The sequence below is a fragment of the Zophobas morio genome, unplaced genomic scaffold (genome assembly GCF_036711695.1).
Source record: "Zophobas morio isolate AGI-343-1 ecotype UQ-CSIRO unplaced genomic scaffold, CSIRO_AGI_Zmor_V1 ptg000024l, whole genome shotgun sequence".
In the NCBI taxonomy this organism is placed as follows: domain Eukaryota; kingdom Metazoa; phylum Arthropoda; class Insecta; order Coleoptera; family Tenebrionidae; genus Zophobas; species Zophobas morio.
Genome location: NW_026972129.1, coordinates 935018 through 956033, shown reverse-complemented (window position 1 = coordinate 956033; position 21016 = coordinate 935018). Strand labels below are relative to the sequence as shown.

The 21016-nt window shown below is 35.0% G+C and overlaps 1 protein-coding gene across 16 annotated transcripts in view; it reads left to right on the top strand.

Moving 5' to 3' along the window:
- Positions 1–21016, top strand: part of Dscam2 (Down syndrome cell adhesion molecule 2) — a 956598-nt gene that overhangs the window by 178914 nt on the left and 756668 nt on the right. For all 16 annotated transcript variants that reach the window (XR_010281598.1, XM_064064644.1, XM_064064647.1 and 13 more), the window contains exon 7: positions 13434–13775. Coding sequence is in view for 15 of the 16 variants with exons in the window: in XM_064064644.1 (XP_063920714.1) it covers positions 13434–13775 (342 nt within the window). In the remaining variant the exon portion in view is untranslated. The remainder of the gene's footprint in view (positions 1–13433; positions 13776–21016) is intronic.

The following is a 21016-nucleotide window of genomic DNA, read 5'->3' as shown; positions in this document are numbered from 1 at the left end:
AGTTTATGACGTCACTACAAAATTTTGCTGAATAAATCCTATCTAAAATGTACAAAATATGGTGAGTCTTTTCTTGTGATTTATCATTCCATTAAAATTTTTTCGATTTGCATATACAGGGTGACTGAACAAAATTAATGAATGCGTCAATTTATTTTATTGATTTAATCAGGAATTACAGAACCGAATGCTTGGAAATCTTGGAGATGTTTTAAAGTTATCATAAGCATGGTCAATTTTTTATCAAAATGCGGTTGAAACATAAGGGTAGCACGCTTATTTACATCGACTTTAACATTACAGACGTGCATTTGTTTTATGCGCTGACTAGGTTCCGCGAATGTGGAATAGACATGTTTATAATCAACCAATTGTGAATTCCTCCACCGTCAAAAATTAAAATAAAACCCAATGTTTTATATAATAAACGGAAGTCGAAGCAATAAAACCGATGGTCGTTTTGTTTACAGTTTCTCTGTTTGACTCTCACGTATGCTGTTACGCTTGTCATCTTAAATTAAGAATGCTTATACATACACGATTTTCAGTTCCCTCTCATATTACACGCCGGCGCCGTATACGTGAGTAAATTGTTTCGTTATTTTATTGATTATAACAAATTATTCAAGACGACCCAATTCATTTTCCCGAAAATTTGGGAATACAGTAATTTTATTCTAAATATTACACTACATCTATCCCAACTCATATACGTGTCCTTGCAAAAATGTTGATGACGTCAACGCAATTTTTTTTAAATTTCCACTACAAAAATGTAATGAGAAAAAAAAACACAATAGGCATGCAGTCGTCAAGTTTCCGACAGCGAGGGAAGTACTGTCTAAACTCTTTAGACCAATTTTTTAAAATAAACTCAGTGTCGGGGAAAAAATTGAATACAATTTTCGTGCGTTAGGCATTTTGCAGGTTGCGGTCCCATGCCACCCTCCGCTTCGCGTTGGGTGGCAAATTAGGACCTCAACCTGCAAAATGTTACCTAGCGCACTCATAATGTAAATAACTATTACAGTACATTATCAACGGGAATACATTACATCGGAAGAATGTCACCTAGACATTTGTTTGATTTGAATGAGTTTATCGCCCCAAAGCAGATGACTAAAATTCTGTGGCGGCTGGTGGGTCAAAATTTCGGGTCGGCCAAAAATTTTGAGTCTACACCTTTGTCTTTTATATTTTCGTAGTATGGCCGCTACTTGTTAACCACTGACATTTTACGTGCTAGTGGTTAACAAGTACAAAACCGAATGCTTTGAAATCTTGGAGATGTTTTAAAGCTATCATAGTCATGATAAATTTTTAGTCAAAATGTATTTGCTCACCTCAAAATTTTGCTGAATAACTGCTATCTTAAATGTGCAAGAAAAAAACCTAATAGGCATGCAGTCGTCACGTTTCCAACAGCGAGGGAAGTACTGTCTAAACTCTTTAGACCAATTTTTTTCCTAGGGATAAAAAATGTTTCCATGACAACCGAAACATTTTTTAACTTAAAGTGGTAATAGAAACACATCGAAAAATTCAAAATGGCTCGTCTTATTTATACCTATAGCCTTGGTTAGCCGACAAGGCTTACTATCGCGATTGATGATAGGTAATTTCGAATATTTTCTTCCAATTTAAAATTTAGTATCTACATATGGTACCAAGAGGGCAAAATAGTATATTATTAGCCAAGGTTGCAGAGCCAAGCATTCTAGACCGAGCGCAAAATAGAACCCGAGACGCGCAGCGTCGAGGGCTCTGAAGCGCGAGGTCTAGAAGTGGCTTTGCAACCGTGGTTAATATACTATTTTTTTCACTAGTAGAAACCATAAGACAATAAACTGAAAAAATAAACGGTCAATTTTTTGACGCAACATGATTTTGTTTTGATTTCTAATCAAACTTAATCTACATCTTCAACATAAAGAAAACCGTTTATACTTTTCGCTGAGTTAATCATTTTATCTTCTACCGTCTAGCAACTACCATGCGTATACTCAAGTAATGTTTGTAGCACACATTTGTTCATTTTTTAAGAAATAATTACATCAAACATTGCGTACATAACCTCAATTTTTCTTTTTGAACCGGTGGTCGCAAAAGTTGAATTTGCTACCTCTAAATGAGTCGACATTTGCATGCGTCATGGCTGCTAGTGAAAAAAATAGTATATACACTCCAAGTCTAAAGTGCGATGTAATCCCTCAAGTCTCAAGTAGTTGTTGTCCTCGTTGACGCTCGGGCACTAATCTCCACTTTCGGGACTACATCGTGCACTTTAGTCTCTTGGTATATAATAAGTATACTATTTTGTAAATGTATAAAAATGCACATAAAAATAAAATCTAATTTTTCTTTAAAATTTTCAAATTGTATATTATATCTTAAATTTTAGTTTACCGTATTTTTTCCAAAAAAACCTTGCGTGATAACAAAAAATGAAGTTCATACTCTTAATTAGGAATAAAGCAAAAATGCAAAACAGTTGTTAAAACAAAAACAGGTTTTCAACATTTAAATTTTTGCAGGCCTGTGTAATTTTTCGTTTGGAATTTAACTGAACACTAGGGTGTCGAGTGTTTTTTAAAAATTGAGAAAATTCTAGTTCGTGGTGTAAATCAGTTCTTTTTGGAAGAAAAAACTGCGAGAGAACTTCATGAAAGTAATTGTTCTGCATTCGACGATTCATGTTCTTCTTATGAAGCCATTCGACTATGGGTTAATGAGTTCAAGCGCCGGAAAATAACCGTTGAAGACACACCAGGTTCGGGAGGGAGGTCCAAAAAGCTGCCGTCATAACAGAAATCATTGACAAAGTTCATGAAATGGTTTTGGCCGTTAGAAGAATGAAGGTGCATGGTGCATGAGTTAGCTGAAGCTACAGACATCTCAATTGGGAAAGTTTATTCTATTTTATCGTTCACTTTTCCTTACTTGTTAAACCTTCTTAATATACATGCTGGGGATGAATGTAAAGGTACTCTTAACATTCACCTTGCATCATAAGAAGTTCGTTTTATTATAATACCATACTAACCCAATATGCATAAGCAATAAGATTTGGATCAAAATTATTTTTTCTTCAAACGTCAGAAAAACGGACCTTCATATACTAGTGTTGTGAGTCGGTTATTTTTGTTAAATAACGTTAATTAACCGTAGTGTTATGCGTCATAATTTTGGTTACTTGTCATATGTTAAATAATACTGAGTAAATTACAAATTACCTGTTACTTATCTGATGAAATATTATTAAATATCCTAGTAAATTTTCAAATTTCTATGTTGGAAAAACTTCTGCTGCAGTTTCTACTCAGTAAGAAATGACAAATGACATTTGTTTATTTTCTTCAACTTAAATGAAGTATTATAAATTGAAATTAACGAAACTGTTCTATTGTACCCTTGTAACAATAGTAAACTAAAAAATCGTTAAGCCGCAAAATTCCATACTACTTCATTCACACTACATAGAAGTATATTATACCGGGTGTCCCACGTAACACTTTCGGGCGCGATAATTCAGGTATTTTTGAACGGATTGTTATGAAATTTGAAATGTAGGTATTTTGATAGGTGAGGATTAATATGAATCGGTGAGAATAATCATTATCTTGAAAAAGTAAATTGTGCATGCCTCAATTTAATTTTGAAATAATTAAGTTTTGCATGACTTGATTAAAGATGAAAAATAAATACTGTATCCAAAAATTCATCTCCGAAATACGTCTGGTTAGAGAAAAAACGATAAATTATTGCGCAAATAATAATTCCAAAAAGTATTAAAGGATAGATAGCTATGAAACAAAAAACTGCTATCCTCGCATTTTGTATACCCTTGCGGAAATTGGATACCTGTTTGCCAAGCGTTATTTTAGGAATTTTAAGAAAATACCAATTTTCAGTTGCTCCGCTACAGCCTTTTTGAAGGTGCAAAACTGCTTTAGGTTCAGGAATTAATTCTAATAACTTGAACGGAAATAATTTTGCTAGAAGTATTTAACAGCTTGTTTTTTTCACTTGTTTTAGGTCACTTCCCGTATCTTCAAATAAGTTTTTTATTCTCTGCACTTTGAATTTGGTAAACTCGTCATGGGGATACCGTTCGATAAGAGGCCTGATTGTTTCATCTAGGTCTGTACGGCATTCTCCGTAGGTTAAAATGATTTCTGTTTCAATAATTAAACAAAAGCGAACCATTGTCAATAACTTGTCAGATTTTGACAAAAAATTGGTACAAGTGTTCCCTATGTAATATAGAACCTAAAGTCCTCAACAAAAGTTGAAAAAAAAAGTGTAAAAAATATTCAGAGTCTTAATTTTTGAGTTTTATTTTAAAGACGGGACCTGGTCTCTGACGTCATAAGCCATAGACCAATCATATCAGTGCTGAACGTGGCAACATTGAAGAACTTGTCATACATAGCCTCTTATAATTTTATAACCTATTTTACGATTTCGGCTCTGCCAAAAAAGAGCGTTGGACAAAATAGCGCGCGACTAAAAAAACCGCGACGAAAGAGCGCCGACACAAAAAAACGCAGTAATTAAATAAATATGGGAAAAAATAGCGCCGACACAAAACAGCACGCGATTAAATAGCGCTGGGACATTTTATTGCGCCATGAAATAGTGCAACATTATTTAGTTTTTTAGTAGGTTTGTGCCAATCAAAAATTTTTCTCAAATTGTCAAACGCCCGTCATGGAATTTGCAAAAATCACAAAAAGGTGGAAGAATATTGTTTTATGGTGGTTACCGTTACCGGAAAGACAAAGAGAATGCCCATTCCGTTTCTTGGAGGTGTTACCAAAAGGGATTCAAAGGGAGATTGCTAGTGTCAGAGAATTAAAGTGAACCGACTCCAACAACGGCTCATAGTCACGGCTCAGATCCCGCGAAAAGAGAAGTAGGAAGGGTGAAGCAATCTATGCGGCAATTGGCAGAAACTTCCAATTTAAAACTAAGGCAGATAATTCAAAGGTCCATCGGAGGTACTTCCGCAGTCCTCTTATCGACATGCGGCTCGAGGAGCTCTGGTAATTTTACCTGCCAAGAGGAAGTCATAATTGAAGAACACCACAGGGTTTTGGAAAGAGGTGAAAATTTTCTGTTTTTAGACACATTAAAGGAGTTTCGCCGCTGGGCGATCAACGGTACATTCAAGATCTCGCGTCCATTATTTCAACCGTGCACGTAATAATAGACGGAAAAGCGATTCCTGTGATATTCGGTCTATTGCCCAACAAGCAAGACCAAGCTTACATGAAATTTTTTGAAAGAATACTTGAAGTGGAACCAAACTTGGGTCCAGAAACAGTTTTAATGGACTTCGAAATAGCTTCTTTGAATGCAGTCAGAATGTGTTTCGGGCAAGTAAGAACCGTCGGCGGTTTTTTTATCTAAGCCAAAATTTATGGCGAAAAATTCAGCAAACCTATCTAACGGAACAACATCGAAGTCAGAATAGGATGTAAGGTGTTGCTTGCTCTCGCATTTGTACCTGAAAGGGACGTGCAGTTTGCGTTGGAGATTATCTGTGAAAATTTTCCTCATGAACTGCTACCTTTAGTAGAATATTGGGAGAAAACTTACGTCGGGAAACGAATGCATAATTTGAGGCCTAGGTACGATATCCACATTTGGAATATGTTTGATCGAATGTTAACTGACCTACCAAGGACGAACAACTACTTAGAAACTTGCCATAACTCTTTCAAACACTCTTTGGATTGCCAACACCCTCAAATCTATAAGCTTATTAGACAGTTAAAAAGGGAACAAAGTGCTACAGAAATGCATATGGCGAGGTGCAGATCGGGTATAAGAGATCGAGAATCGGCCAACTGTAAATATGTTCAACTGAGAAAGCGGCTGAAAGTATTGGTTTCGGAGTACTCATTTGCAAATGTTGAAAACTATTTGAAATCTGTGGCGTTAAACTTGTCGCTTTAATCGTTTATCGTTTGTTTAATTTTTGAATAGTCTGTTTCTAGTTCTGAATTAAATTTGAGTTGATTTTGTGTGGTTTATTCACAACCGATCTTTTATGAGGCCATAGTATTACCGTTTTGAGACGTCTTATTGGGTTAGTAAAGGTAATTTTTAACATTTACGTCAATGTTTATATTAATATTCACATCAGAACATCATTCTCGCTTGTCTACCCTTTTCTGACGTGTTTTATTTTGTATGATTTATTCACAACCGATCTATTATGTGGCCATAGTATTACTGTTTTGAGACGTCTTATTGGGCTAGTAAAGGTAATTTTTAACATTTACGTCAATGTTCATATTAATATTCACATCAGAACATCATTCTCGCTTGTCAACCCTTTTCTAACGCGTTTTATATGCCTAATTGTAATAAAACAATACATAATACAATTAATAGGTAACTAAGTATTAATTGTCGCGTGCTAATTTGTCCTAGTGCCGTTTAGACTCTAAATGATATTGTCCTACGCCATTTTTTACAGTGCTTTTTTGTCTCGGCGCTGTTTTGTCGCAGTTTTTTAACCGCGCGCTATTTGTCCAACCCTGTTTTTTGGCAGAGCCGCACTTGAAAGTACAGCCTACCACAAAAAGTCCCTACGGAAACATCCTCGACTTGGCAACAATGTATGGCTTATGACGTGACGCTCAAAAGTGCGCGTGATTTAAATATTAATATTTAATAACTAGCTGACCCTGTGAACTTCGTTTCACCTACAATTTAATTTTGAATCTGCAAAACCGAATGCGTTGAAATCTTGCAGATGTTTTAAACATATGATAAGCATAATAAATTTGTATTCAAAATATATTTACTTATTCCCTCCAAAAAATTGATGGCGTCTGCCCAAAATTTTGCCAAATGAATCCTATTTAAAATGTCCAAAATAGGATGAGACTATACTTGTGATTTATCATTCCATTCATATTCTTTAGTTTTGCTTATAGGAGGTGTCTCAAAAAAAAAAAAATAATAATAATAATAATAATAATAATAGGACTTTATTAAATAATAATAGGCGAAGTCTAGCCATAGGCTATTCCACTTAACCTTAGATTTACAAGAAAATAAAACTAACCAAACAGTTTGTACAGAAAAACGGATTAAATATCTAGACAGGAGTCAGCTAGGTAATGATCAAATTAAACAATTTAAACTAATTAAATCTAAATTAAATTAAATTAAATTAAATAATCCATAATTAGAAACTAAATTTATACAAATAATAATAATAATAACAAAAAGTTAACAACAAGCAAGAGAACCACAATAATAAACTTAAACCTAAGTATTAATCAAGCATTTTTTAATTTTTTTCCTAAAACAATTGATGGAAGAACTCGAATTAAACTCTAATAAAAATTTATTGTAAACTTTGATAATATTGTACGTGAAAGATCTCTGAAAGATAGATGTATAATGCTTTGGCATTGACAGTTCTTTAAGATTCCTTAATGGAAGACTTGAGTTTAACATACTTTTTCTTGTATGAAATTTACAACGCAAGTACGGCGGAGAGTTAGAGGAAAATAACTTGAAAGCAAAGATAGAGATAGAGACAATAATCACTGAGTCAATTTATTTTATTGATTGAATCAAGAATTGCAAAACTGAATTTTGCAATATTGCAGACGTTTTCAAGTTACTGTTTGACATGGTAGGTTTTTAATCAAAATATATCTGTTAATCAAGCCCAAAAACTTGATGACGGCATCTCAAGATTTTGCCGAATAAATCCTATCTAAAATGTGCAAAATATCATTAGTATATTTTCGTAATTTATCATTGCATTCATATTTTTTAGATTTGCTTTTACAGTGACTCAAAAAAATGCATGGATCAGTCAATTTATTTTAGAGAATAACTCAAGTTGCAGAAATGAATACTTTCAGATCTTGCAGACGTTTTAAAATTATTGTAAGCATGGTAAATTGTTAAGAATAGTTATTTACTCCCCCCAAAAAATTGATGGAACGGCTTACTCGATATTCGCAGATAATTTTGGGAATACAATACAGTTATTTTTAGTATTACACTGCACCAAACCAAGGTGGTATACTTGTTGATCGTAAATGTTGATTAGGTCATCACAAAATTGTGTGAAGAAAAGACTCAACTTGAAAATGCTGAATATGTTTCATTATACTTTTGGTGCGAAGGAAGTTCTGTCGAAACAACGGTCGATCAATTTTTTGACAATGGTTGATATAAATAAAACTCAGTAGATGTTCATACTCGAAATACGAAGTATCTACTCGAATATCAAATCAAAATATTTCTAGTTTTTCTATATAATGCTAATACTTCAGTACGTAACAAATGATGCTCAAGTACCATCTCGATATAACAAAAAAGGAAAACAGTGACAGTGCCCATCAAGGCAAAACTCGAGTCACCAAAATATAAGTTAGTATGGGGTAGACACCTTGAGATGGGAATCTCTCTGTTAGAAAAAACGCACTGCACAATTTATGCATAAATAAAAGTCAATTATTTATTTTGGAGTTATTTTTATGAACTGAATATCAAAAATGTTTTTTTATACTGTTGTTAATAATAATTAAACGTTTATTTTCGTATCGTTTTTTTAACAATTCTACCGCGATTTTATAATTGTTGTTATTTGTTTTTAATGATTCTAACGTTCTTTTCGGTTCATCTTCCAGGCATGCTTTGAGATAATGAAGTTTTTCCATATCAGTTAAACCGTCATTTGCGTGAATTAAACTTTGAAATGTGTCGAAAAAGGATGCCCATTCCTCATAATTACCGTTGAATTTAGGCAACTCAATGGTAGGAGGTATAGCCCCTAGAAATACATAGTACCGTCATCCATTGTTGTACGAGTGGAGCAAATGCAGTTGGTAACGCAAAAAATCGCCCTAGTTTGGAACTAAATTGTGTCAGCAGAGAGTTGACAGCGAGTAAACCGTTGTTGTCACGTGGTCTTGGCGTGGTATTTTTGTTTAAATTCAAATAATTGTCAATTAATATAACTAATAGTTATTAAATAAGATTTTATTGATTAAATTTTATATTTTATTCAAATTAAAAATCCATATTTTGTATATAAACTACAAATTTTAAATCCAACATAAAACCATTTTAAATTTCGCGGTCTGTCAAATGGTGTTAATAATTTTTGTTTTTGTTAAGTTTCCGCCAGGTTTGCGCCACAGTGACGATACTATGTATTTCTAGGGGCTATAGTAGGGGGCTTAACGAATTGCGCATTATTTGAACTACCATTGGAGGAATTGGGAGGATTAGTCGAATTGTTTAAGCTTTTGTCTATTGCATCATCGTATTTCGCACGGGTTTCGACGATCTATACCTGAATGTCTCGAAAACGATACTGGCTTTCTTCCGAAACATCGTCGCTCGCTAGCCCGATTGATTCAGAGTCAAGTCTGTTAACGAAATTTTTGAATTCAACATTTAGTTCCTCCAACATTTGCAGGCGACGCTTTAAAATGCTTAATTTTGAATGGTTCGCGACCTTGTCTATAAAGTTCTCAAGCTTCTCTAGATCACCGAGAAGCCTTAAAAAAGTTACCTCTTTATCAGGCATATTGACAACGATTGAGGAAATGTAGGTACGCGTATCAGAAAGAATAAAGACTAACCTTATTTGTCCACGTTGTTGCCTCGACGTTTCCCGTACTTCTAAATGTTGTAGGACGGCTAATGATGGATGATGATTGCACTCACCACACTTGCAGTGGTTAATGATTAAATGCGCCGACCATATGTTGATTGTTGTAGCTCAGGATGTGTTTTGATTGTGTTTTTGAGTAACGGACTGTATTTTGCGTTTTGTGTTTATTGGGTGAATGTTTACACATTACTGTCACTTGTGTTACTGACCGTTTTAGGGCGGTTGGTGATAAGAATGCTACCTGAGGTTGAAGGGGAAACAACCCCGATTCTTAGTACTCAACAGGCGTTATTTTAGTTGCTTAAAGTTATAACGCAATTTTGCATAATTTTTAACAACAGGAACCTGTGTTAAAATTGTTTTTTTTTACGAAAAAAAAGTTTTTTTTGTTATCAGCCTAATCTTTACCTATTATATTACACCTGTTTTAAATTTCATAAAAATCGCTTCAAAAATACCTGAGTTATTGCGCCTGAAAGTGTTACGTGGGACACCCGGTATATACTTAAACAATGATAGAAGTGAAGATCGGAAAATACAAGGGCGGCCTATTTAGATTCTGTCGTAGTAAAACATACGAGACCATCGAGAATGATCGCATATATTATAAAGTGTCTACAGTTTCATTCAAAAAATATTGGGCAGTTGTCATTACTAATGTCATAACTTGTAAAATGTGCTTTATTTAGATAACTTTAATTTACTGAAAGTAGTGTCATATCTCTCGGATATTAATAATATCAAAGGCACCGTTTGACAAAATAGATTTTTGAAAAGTGTCAAAATGACAGTAAAGCTTAAATCACGTATGATTTGTCACAAATGATAGAATGACAGTGCCCCATAGTTTTTGAATAAAACTGTACAAGTTCCTAGTGTTATATAACAAAGACAGTTTTGTTAGGAGATTTCCGAGTGCCCAATTTTTTTTTCTTTTTGAGAATATGCTTTCGTTTATGTTGTTTTTATTATGTAGTTTTTATTTGTTACGAACTTTTAGAATACAATAGATATTTATTTTAAGAGAACTTTAAGTGATACTTTATGTGTCGAGTATGGACGATTAAACGCCGAGCGATAGCGAGGCGAATTAAGTCCATACGAGTCACATGAAGTCACTTAAACTCCGAATGAAATACAATATTTTATTTTCAAACCATTAATCATCTTTTGAAATGATTATTTCCTATCTTCTTGCTTCATTAAGGAATTGCCTTGATTTCACTGAAGTACCTTGGTTACTATGATTGACAACCACTATGATTTTCACATATTTATACTCCCGCGGAGTATAAATGTTTTATTTATACGCCGGCGGGGTATAAGTAGTACTTATACGCCGCTCAAACACGGTGTCATAGAAATTACACTTAAACCCCGGTAAGAGCGTCATATAAGTGTTATATGACGTTTGAAAATAAAAATATATTATTAATAATTATCTATAATTACAGAATCATTACTTTCCGATAGAAGTGTGGGTATAACTATGTTCTAAGATCAATCCTTATTTCTTTATATATTTATTTGAATTTTGTAAAGGTAAAAGTAAAAGCAATAAAGCAAATACGCCGTATGGTAGAGTTGATTGCAAACAGTGTTCATGGTGTGTAGTTCCCGATTGTCATGTTGTGTGGTGGTAATGGTAGTGAGGTTATGTAAAAAGAATTGTGTTGGATTTGAACTTGATTGAGACGTTTGCAGAAAAAATAGCATGTTTTATTCGGAGCTCGCCCGTCAAACCTACAGATTCGCCACGAAAAGTCTCCTAATTAAACAATATACTATTTACTTTCTGAGCGTAAGCAGAGGAAGTATTGTAAACGAGTCCGTCGGCCCACTTTCTACTTTTACTTTTTCTCGACCTTTCATGACATCCAGAGTAGGAAGAAATAGGTCTCCCGTTTCCGTCTGTCTGTCTGTCCATCTGTCCGGATTTTTATTAGATAGATAATCTCCGAAAATACTGGGCTGATTGTTGTCAAATTTTGTATTTACGTGTATATTAGGAATATCATGTAGATGGTAAAACGCTAACCAAAATTTGTCTAATCATTCCCACCAATAATGTGATGACGTCACTTCAAAACTGCACATAGTAAATGGGTTTTAAATTATATGAAATAACATAGTCCTACACATGTAGTTTATAATTCCGCATTTAGTTTTTACACGAAACGTCCAGATTTTTGGAAATTAATTGTGAATCTGCAAAACCGAACGCTTTGAAATCTTGTAAATGTTTTAAAATTATCATAAGCATGGTCAATTTTTGATCAAAATGTATTTGCTCATCGCTTCCTAAAAAATTGATGATATCAACTCAAAATTTTGCTGAATAAATCCTATCTTAAATGTGCAAAATATGATGAGTCAATACTTGTGAATTATAACGGTATTAATATTTTTTATATTTGCCTACACAGGGTGACTCAAAAAAATTAATGAATCAGTCAATTTATTTTATTGGATAAATCAATACTTTCAAATTTTGCAGATATGTTAAAGTTATTGTAGGTTTGGTAAATTATTATTAATCAAAACTTATCCGTTTATTCCCCCCAAAAAAGTAATGATGTCACTTCAAAATTGTTTTTCCTTGCACTGGTAATACGCTGTTACTACTTTTCTTTTGTGCTGTGACTAGTATTATCCATGTTGATGACGTCGTCACAAATTTTTTATTAGTCAAGTAAAGAACGAGTCACCTCATTTTCTCGAAAATGTGAAGAATACGCACATCTATTATATAATAATGATAAAATAAGAATTACAATATTCAGAACATTTTTTAGATTTGCACACGGTGACAGAAAAAAATTAATGAATCAGTCGATTTATTTTGTTCTTGTACTATGTTGCTATTATTACCTAAAGTATATCTCTAGATATATTTTTTGGACAAAAAACCGAGTATGCTTTTTTAATTAAGTGGTCCTCTCTTCTGTGTTGAAGAGACAAAATCAATCAAATGTCAGTTTCTGTTAAACATATGTATGCATTTAATGCCACCGTTACGTACTTCAATGCTGGCCCCGATACGATATGATGTGCTAATGGTCGAATTTTTTCGAAGCATAAACATAAACAAAAAAAGTTAAACAAGTACTAGGAATTAAGAATACATTGTTTCCCACTGATTATCTGCTTTAAATATATTTCATATTGTGCGCATTTGTTCAGACCTTGCCCCCTTGGAATTTACAACCTCGAGGCGTAGGGATTGAGAGTGTGTTATTTACCCTTCTGGAGCGAGAGAACTCTGTCGAAATAACCTTCTAACAATTTTTTTATTTTAATTTGTTGTTAGATTCATTTTGGAGTACGATAAACTAATGAACGTTTTTCGAGGGGTAACTTGGCTTAACATTTCTCCCATAAATTACCACTCTCGCTTCGCTTCGCTCGCTCGAGTAGTAAACATATGCTGGAATGTTAAGCCTAGTTTACCTCTCTGAATACGTTAATTACTATTAATGACCCAAAAGGACGGATGTTATTACTTTGAAATATTTGTCAGTCCGTTGTACTGTAACTCCTAAACAGATGAACCGATTTCAATGCGTTTTTTCTTGTTTGAAAGCTGGTTTAATCGGAACCGCTCTTAACTCATAATACAGTTAGTGCAGAAATCTGTTATGTTTACCCGAAAATGGGAACCGCGCGTCATCCTTCACAGCGATTAGTTGTTTTTTTGTGACGAAAGTGTTTTAAGTGTTAACACTTATTTCATTATTTATTAATGTTATTATTATGCACATTTTGTTTACAGGTGGGACATACAAGTGTACATCTTTTAACGCGGGCGGCGAAGCGAGTGCTGAACTTCGGTTGATAGTCTCAACTGCCTTACACGTAGAAGTATCTCCTCCACTTTTAAGCGTTCATATGGGAGGAACGGCAGAATTTAAATGTTTAGTATCAGCCCCAAATGAAGGCCCACATCTGGTTACGTGGTATAAAGATGGCAGACAACTTCCTAATACTGGCAGAAGTTCTAGTGAAGCATTGGTTATTAGTAATGTTGGCAGAGAAGATAAAGGAATGTATCAGTGTATTATTAGAAGAGCCGAAGGTGATACAGCCCAAGCGTCAGCTGAATTACAGCTTGGAGGTAGGATGGTATCTTTGTTTACATGCTTGCTTTGTAATGTACAACATTTTTTAAAACAAAAGCAGTTTACAGTGGTTCATGTTAACTGTTACCGACGATATTAGGTAATGTAAGTAATATAATTTGTGGTGGCCCTGCCGGCTCTTTTCTATAATTTAATTCAGTATTTAGTGTCCAAATTTTAATGTCCGAGTTTTTATTGCCGGTGGCCGTCACAAAATGGTTCCCCCTAGGTCCTGGTCTGTGAAGGCCGATTCGGGATGTGAGAGGGTAACTTAAACGCGAGGCGGTTCGCTCCATAGGTAATCTATTAATAAACAAATACTACAGTTTAAACGAAACGAAACAAGATTAGAGTCCACACATCTTATTCGTAACTAATAAGATTAAAAAAAAAAGATTGTGCATGATCAGAGAAAACAATAAATGGCAGTAAACATTAACATTTTAAACTAAGTTAAAAGAAGCGGACAAGGTTGTGAAATGTCCCATTTTTGGAATATTAAAAGTATAAAATAAAGCGGAGGAGAGGGTTGTTGGCGCTTTTCTAATATAAGTCATGGCTCAAGATTGGGGGGAAGGGGGAGGAACCCCGCAGAAAGTGATATTAATACAACCACTCATATTGGATAGGGCTCCCGGTGTTGGGAACGTATACCTTAGGGGGGGAGGAATGCCGGGTCACTGAATTGAACGCGTGGACGAGATAAATACGTGGACGATGCCCTATAGGGCAGACTCTCCGGACACGGCATGGGGGTCCCGAATACACCCGAAAAAATCTGATTTGATAAGGGGAGTCAATCATTCGATGAACGAGATTCATAACGACGATGCATTAAAATCATTCCGAGTTGCCAATAACGTCCGATAACCGATAACCCGTCCTCCGTAAGGACAGAACAGGGCATGCCGTAACTCGGTCAGTGGGATTTACATATCATCGAGTTAGCTGCTCGGTGGAAGGTCGGAAGGGGAAGTTCGGCGGGGCGCCACTGTAACCAGCTGAAGAAGGTCGGCTTGGAGATGCACTTGGCACTATTTTGTGCGGGTATCGCGATTACATTAGGAAGTATTCGAACCGACGGAAAGACTGAACTGGATTAGATCGAATTTTAGTTCCAATTATGTCATTTTTACAGGAGTTGTGGAGCGGGAGAACAAAGAGGAAGATGCAACAAAAAAAAAACATTTTTCGCAATTTGTCGCGTTTACTATAATTAATTGTCATCCGACCAGCTAGAATGGTGGCGAATTCGTTAGATTCTGAAGGATAGACGTATTCCTTATATGCTGATGGAATGCATTTATTCGTGATATTGGGGGAGAGAAATTGTTACTGATGTGATTTGATTGGCCGCGGAGATGTTCTCCATATTACGGCACAGACTGCGTTTTAGCGATTATTCCTGGAAGGAAGTAAGACTATGCGGGGTCCTGGGAAGTGATTGTTTGCCTTGATGATTATGTCAACTGGCACTAACCCAGCAGTTCGGATTTTTGGTTCCCACGATAAGAAAAGATGGGCTTGTAATGAAAGGTCACACCACGCCCCAAAATAGGGCTGAATTGCCGCTTCACCACATATTGAATGTTGGAAGGTGCTTTTAATTTATTGTTAAAATATTGTTAAAACTGAAAGTCATGTAAATTCAGACAAATTTTACAATATTCAACTTTAGAAATTTAGTGATACTGATCAGAAAGTATTATGGGATTCACAACATTCTGGAGCATAATGGACTATGAGTGAACTTTTGTTTTACACCTGACTTACGATTTACTTAACAAACAAAATATTCTGAAAATGAAGTGATAGTTTTGTAATAATTATTATAGTACACCCATCTTTCGTAACAGTGGGGAAAAACACATAGGTCGCCACACTTACATCTCACTAACATATGGTTGCTAAGCTTAAGCAAATAAGCGAAACCCAATGAATGCTAGACAACTCGGTGGCATGTGCTGTACTGATGAGATCAAACAAGGTCGAAACTGCAGTCTACAGCTTTCTAACGGGTTTTCTAGCGTTCGCTGTGAAAAGCAATAATTAGTAGATATGTCGTTGGCTAATTTAGTCTCTGTTCTTTGCAATTTAGTTGGTGTCATTTCTTTAACCCCATGGGTTGCTGCAAATCATTATCACAGCAAGTTATTTATTTGCATCTTATGTCCGTTTGCACCAACATTAGCGGTAACCATTGCTCATCTAAGCAATTTTTAAAAGTAACTACTTCTTAAATTGTACAGTTGTTGCATTGATTAGACCCTACTTAACCACGTAGTACTTAGAGTTGGGGAATTGTATAAAAGTTTCATTTCTGTTGGCAACACTGATGTTTGTATCTATTGGAATATCACATATTTTAGGTTAGTTTGCACGTGTGTAGTTGCGATAGTGTTCATGTTATAACTTTCCCTGGTGTTTGCCGTGTGTTTAATAAAAAATGGACTTATAAGGTCAAATAGAGGAAGTCAATATTGTTCAAAACCGAGGGACGGGAAGTGAATTTAGAAGAAGTTTTATAACATTTTTTTGGAAATTTATAAGTTTAACAAATACATGCTGTAGTACTATTTACTTTGATATTTTATTACATTTCTATGTTATTACGTTTATGTTTATTTGGCTACTTCTTTTTTTTCCAATGTGTAACTCTAAAATTTGCTTTCGTAGCAAAAATTTTATATTTTTTCTTTCTTCCTCTTGTTCTCTGCCAGTTTTGCCTCAACTAATTATAATTTCTTGCTCCTCTCTGGCGCTTTTTATTATTTATCTGAAAAAAAAACCATGTTATTCTTTACAACAAAATGTGGTAACTGTGGTACATACTCTCTTTATATTAATTTTGATACTACTAGGACTTTATTTTACATTTCAGATTTGACTGATAGACTGATAGAATCGTCGCAAAATTGGAAATTTTCGATTTCGTATAATCACCAAAATTATTATCTAATAGAAACGAAGTGTTGTGCTGTTACCATGGTTTGCAAATTTAAGTTTCAGGTAAACGGACACTTAAATTAAGGATTTCATAGAAACCTTTAAGAAAGAGTTAAATGTTCGTGCAACACATTTGAACACATTGATAGTTTTAAGAAATGCTTAAATTTTAAGTACTGTGATAACCCAACTTCCCGCCTTAAATTGACGATTGAAAAAAGTTTAAAAGGCCGGCGAAAAATTCAAAAATTCAAAATTTGGCCTTGGCTGTGATCGTCTGACAAAAAAGAAACCTACGTTGTGTGTTTTTTTTTAATGGCGTTCTTTCATACACGTGAGCATACACTACGTGCGAGTAGAGAGCGCAAGAAATAAGAGACATAATTTTTGGGAGGAGGCTAAATATCGCACCCCTCTCTAGGGGGAAAAGAAACTGCGAGCGAGGACGACTCGTGACTTGTCATCAGACTGCCCAAGGGGGGCCGAATCGCATTCACTTCTCAGCTCCAAAAACCCCCTATTCACCCACATATAATACGTACATCGCAGATGTAACACATAAAAATATGAAAGAAAGGGACAACCGCGAGTTGACAGACATACACATATGGGAAACCGAACAAGTGCAAAAACCCTACGTATATTTTTTTGAATCAATGCAAAAATCTGAATATCACAAACTTAATAGAAACAAAGAAAAATCTCAATTTAAAATAACTGGATGCAAATACACGTTATTATAGGCGTGTGGCGGCAAATTTAAATTTATGGCAGTCAACAAGAGCAGAACAAAAATACCCATAAGGGCGTTAAGTGGAGTTTAGGGCTACCGGTCGTGGCTGTTCTCCCCCGCGACGGTGATTCTATCTATCGCAAGCCTACCGCAAAGCGTCTTTCTATTACGGACGTGCGTACGTGCAGGCCGTTACAGTCGCAGATCCGCAGTTGGGTCTCGACTATTGGACTAAGTGGATAGCGTTACAACATCGCGACCGCTCCTGAATTCTATTCTAACCTGCATCTTTTGTACAGGTGACACGATAAACCTCGCCAGCCCGACTAGGAACCGCGCACTTCGCTTCTGCCACGTATTTATAACTCTGATATTAACGACAACTGAACAAGTGTCAATGTTTCAAAAAGAGCAATAAGCAACATTTGAATTCGCCATACAATCTTGTGAAATTTTAAACAACAAATAATTCTTATCTGAGATTAAAATTGGACATCAGATAATTTATACGATGGAAACATTCATCAATAAAATATTCATAGAAAAGAAAACCTAGCAAAGATTTATGAAAACAAAAGTTCTGGTGTGAAATAAACTTGTGTAAATAAAAATATTATGTGAGATTAAAACTGCAGAGCATGAAATTTACGTTTAATTAAAATTATACAACAAAGAAAATTACTGAAGTTAAAATTGTGAGATAGAGATATTTTGTGAGGTGAAAATTGCAAAGCTAACAAATTTACATGAGACTAATATTTGCCACACTTTATCAACGATTCAAACAAAGAATTTACGTTATGCTAAATTATGTCGTGTCCAAGTGATGGGTTACTTAAAACAATTAACTTTGAGAGTTTATCGTGAACTGGTTACCCCCGACAAAACACATAAGAAATGAGCACAAAAATATCCAGTCATCGTTGCGAGGAAAATCGTCTCGGTGATGTAATTTTTAGTATTGTGAGGAAATGCTTCGGTTATGTAATTTTTAACGTTGCGAGGAAATGCCTCGCTGATCTAAATTTGAACGTTGCGAGGAAACAAATGCCTGGGTGATCTAAATTTTAACGTTGCGAAGACATACCTCGATGATGTGATCAATCTTTAATGTTGCGAGAACATACCTCGGTGATGTGATCATTCTTTAACGTTGCGAGGACATACCTCATTGATGTAATATACGATAACGATGCAAATAACGATAATAACCGCCTAAGGGAAGAAATTACCTTAACACCCCCGCCAATTCACGACATAATGAAGTTTGTTAATTTAAATGAATTATAATAAAGTGTAATAATGTAACACTTACGTATATGTATCCAGAAACTTCATTTGTAATTAAACAAACAAAGGTGTTATCCTGACTAACTGAATTTCGCGAAATATCCTAGTAAATGTCTGTTAAATTGTGTTAGCACCAGTTAACGATTAAAAATCCTAACCTGATCGGTGAATTTACAAACAATAAAACAAATTTACAGCATGCGTTACCATCGTTTAAAAATTCACATGTTTCAGATTAAAAAGCCGCAAGAATTAGCTGCGTGTATTGGGCAAAACTGTGACGTCATCGTTACGAATAATTTTCGTTAACAATGTCTTCCTCCCTTTTATTAACTACCAAATCAACTAATTTAACGTAGCTAACTTCAGCGTCTTTTGACCCACACACACGAAAACCAAAACAATAATGATGTTCTCGCCATGCCTCTCTCTTGTCTACCAATACCGCCCTCTCACAACCACTCCTTTAACTAAAATCTCAAGCAATCTACACACTACTCAAAGGCGCCAACGTGCACATGGTTGCCCATGTTTAACGATTTTTTTATTGATTTTTTTTCCAATTCAAATTATTCAAATGTGATTTCAGGCCGCTGTTAATTAATTTCAGCGCGAAAATTTGATTCAAATTCGGTCACCACAGTACCTTACTTAAACGTTTGTGCAAATGGGAATTAATCAATGTATTTAACGATAGGAAGTCAACTCATAAACGTGTCGAAGATCATAGAGGTTGGCATTATGGATTTTGTTTAATAAATATAAATAATTTTTGCTTGATATGATATGGCTGTTAATGTTTTTTTTTATTTTACACCTTTCATTTTACGTACCAGTAGTTTTGTAGAAATAACTGTTAGCTTGGAAATGGGGCGCTTCTGTAGCTAATGCCAAAAGAAAGTTAATTACGTTCAATTGAATAGTCCAACGAGGTATTTACCGAGGTTCGACTGGAATTGTCCTAACAGCTTCGTCCGAAAAAATAACTTGCAGGTGGTTCTCTTGGGTCCCAATTTTGTCACAATGTTTAAACAAGCGCAATCGGTAGTCCGGTCCTGTAGTCTCTACTCAGCTGACACATACTGTGTGGATCGTCGTTTTAGTCAATAACTCATTAGTTTAAAGAGACAAAAGACGATCGCAATAACATAGATAACGTGGGGTTTTGAAATTAAGATCTAGGTTGGGTGGGACTTATCTTTTCGGATGAGACTGTTGGACAATTCCAGTCGAATTTTGGTGAGTACCTCGTTTGACTATTCAACTGTCCAACACAGCCTCGTCCTCAAGATAACTTACAGGTAGTCGTTTCAACACATTGTGATCGGGGTGAATATAACAGAGTTAATGTATTTAGGGCTAAAAAGATATTATACAGGGTGTTAGGGAATGGTCTGGAGAAACTTTCAGCGCAGATTTTTTTCAAAAAATTCTCTCAAAAGTTTTTATACCATTTTTGACAAAAGTGTATAGTTTTCTCAAAAAATGGTTTAGAAAATAGGGATCACACTGTTTTGGTACCGCAGAATGACAGATACGTTATTATGTTGCGTTGCGCATACCTAACAGTTGCGTGTTACATTGACAATTTAAAAGTCAGAAATGAAGTACATATTAAATTACCCACTCGTCAACAACACAGCAAATTAATGCATTCTAAAGTTTTTTTTCGGATGGATTTCAAACTCAAGAGCAATTGTTGTGAAGGGGTTGTGACCTAGACACATATATTTCAATTTCCCGTTTATTTCTCCGCCCACATAACAAAACTTACATGACAACTTTACATGGCCATAATCACATGGCAACTTCTTCTCTACCTTACACACACTCCTTTGTCTCTTCGTTGACTCCTCTATTTATCACTTCCTCGTAACGAGGGCAACTGACCATATTCTTACAAAATACAGAGGCGTCAGCGATTACAAAACATTTGGACAAGCAACCTAATTTAATATAGCTAACAAAACTATGGCGAAATGAAATCATAATGCAACAATAACCTACTTTACTTGTTCCTCACTTGTAAACATCAAGTGACTGTATTCAACAAGAAAATGTCATTTAACTGGCTATAGCCTGTAAAAAATGTTACTGACTGCCAGTAAAATATTTACAGCCCTGGTCGTTCTCATACCGCCATGTATTTTAAATATTTTAAACTATTATAAGTTGAAATGACAGCCAAAATTGATTCAAGTAAATTTTCACTTACAATTGCTGCTTCCTGAGTAATATAGCTTGCGCCACACTTATTTCAATACATCG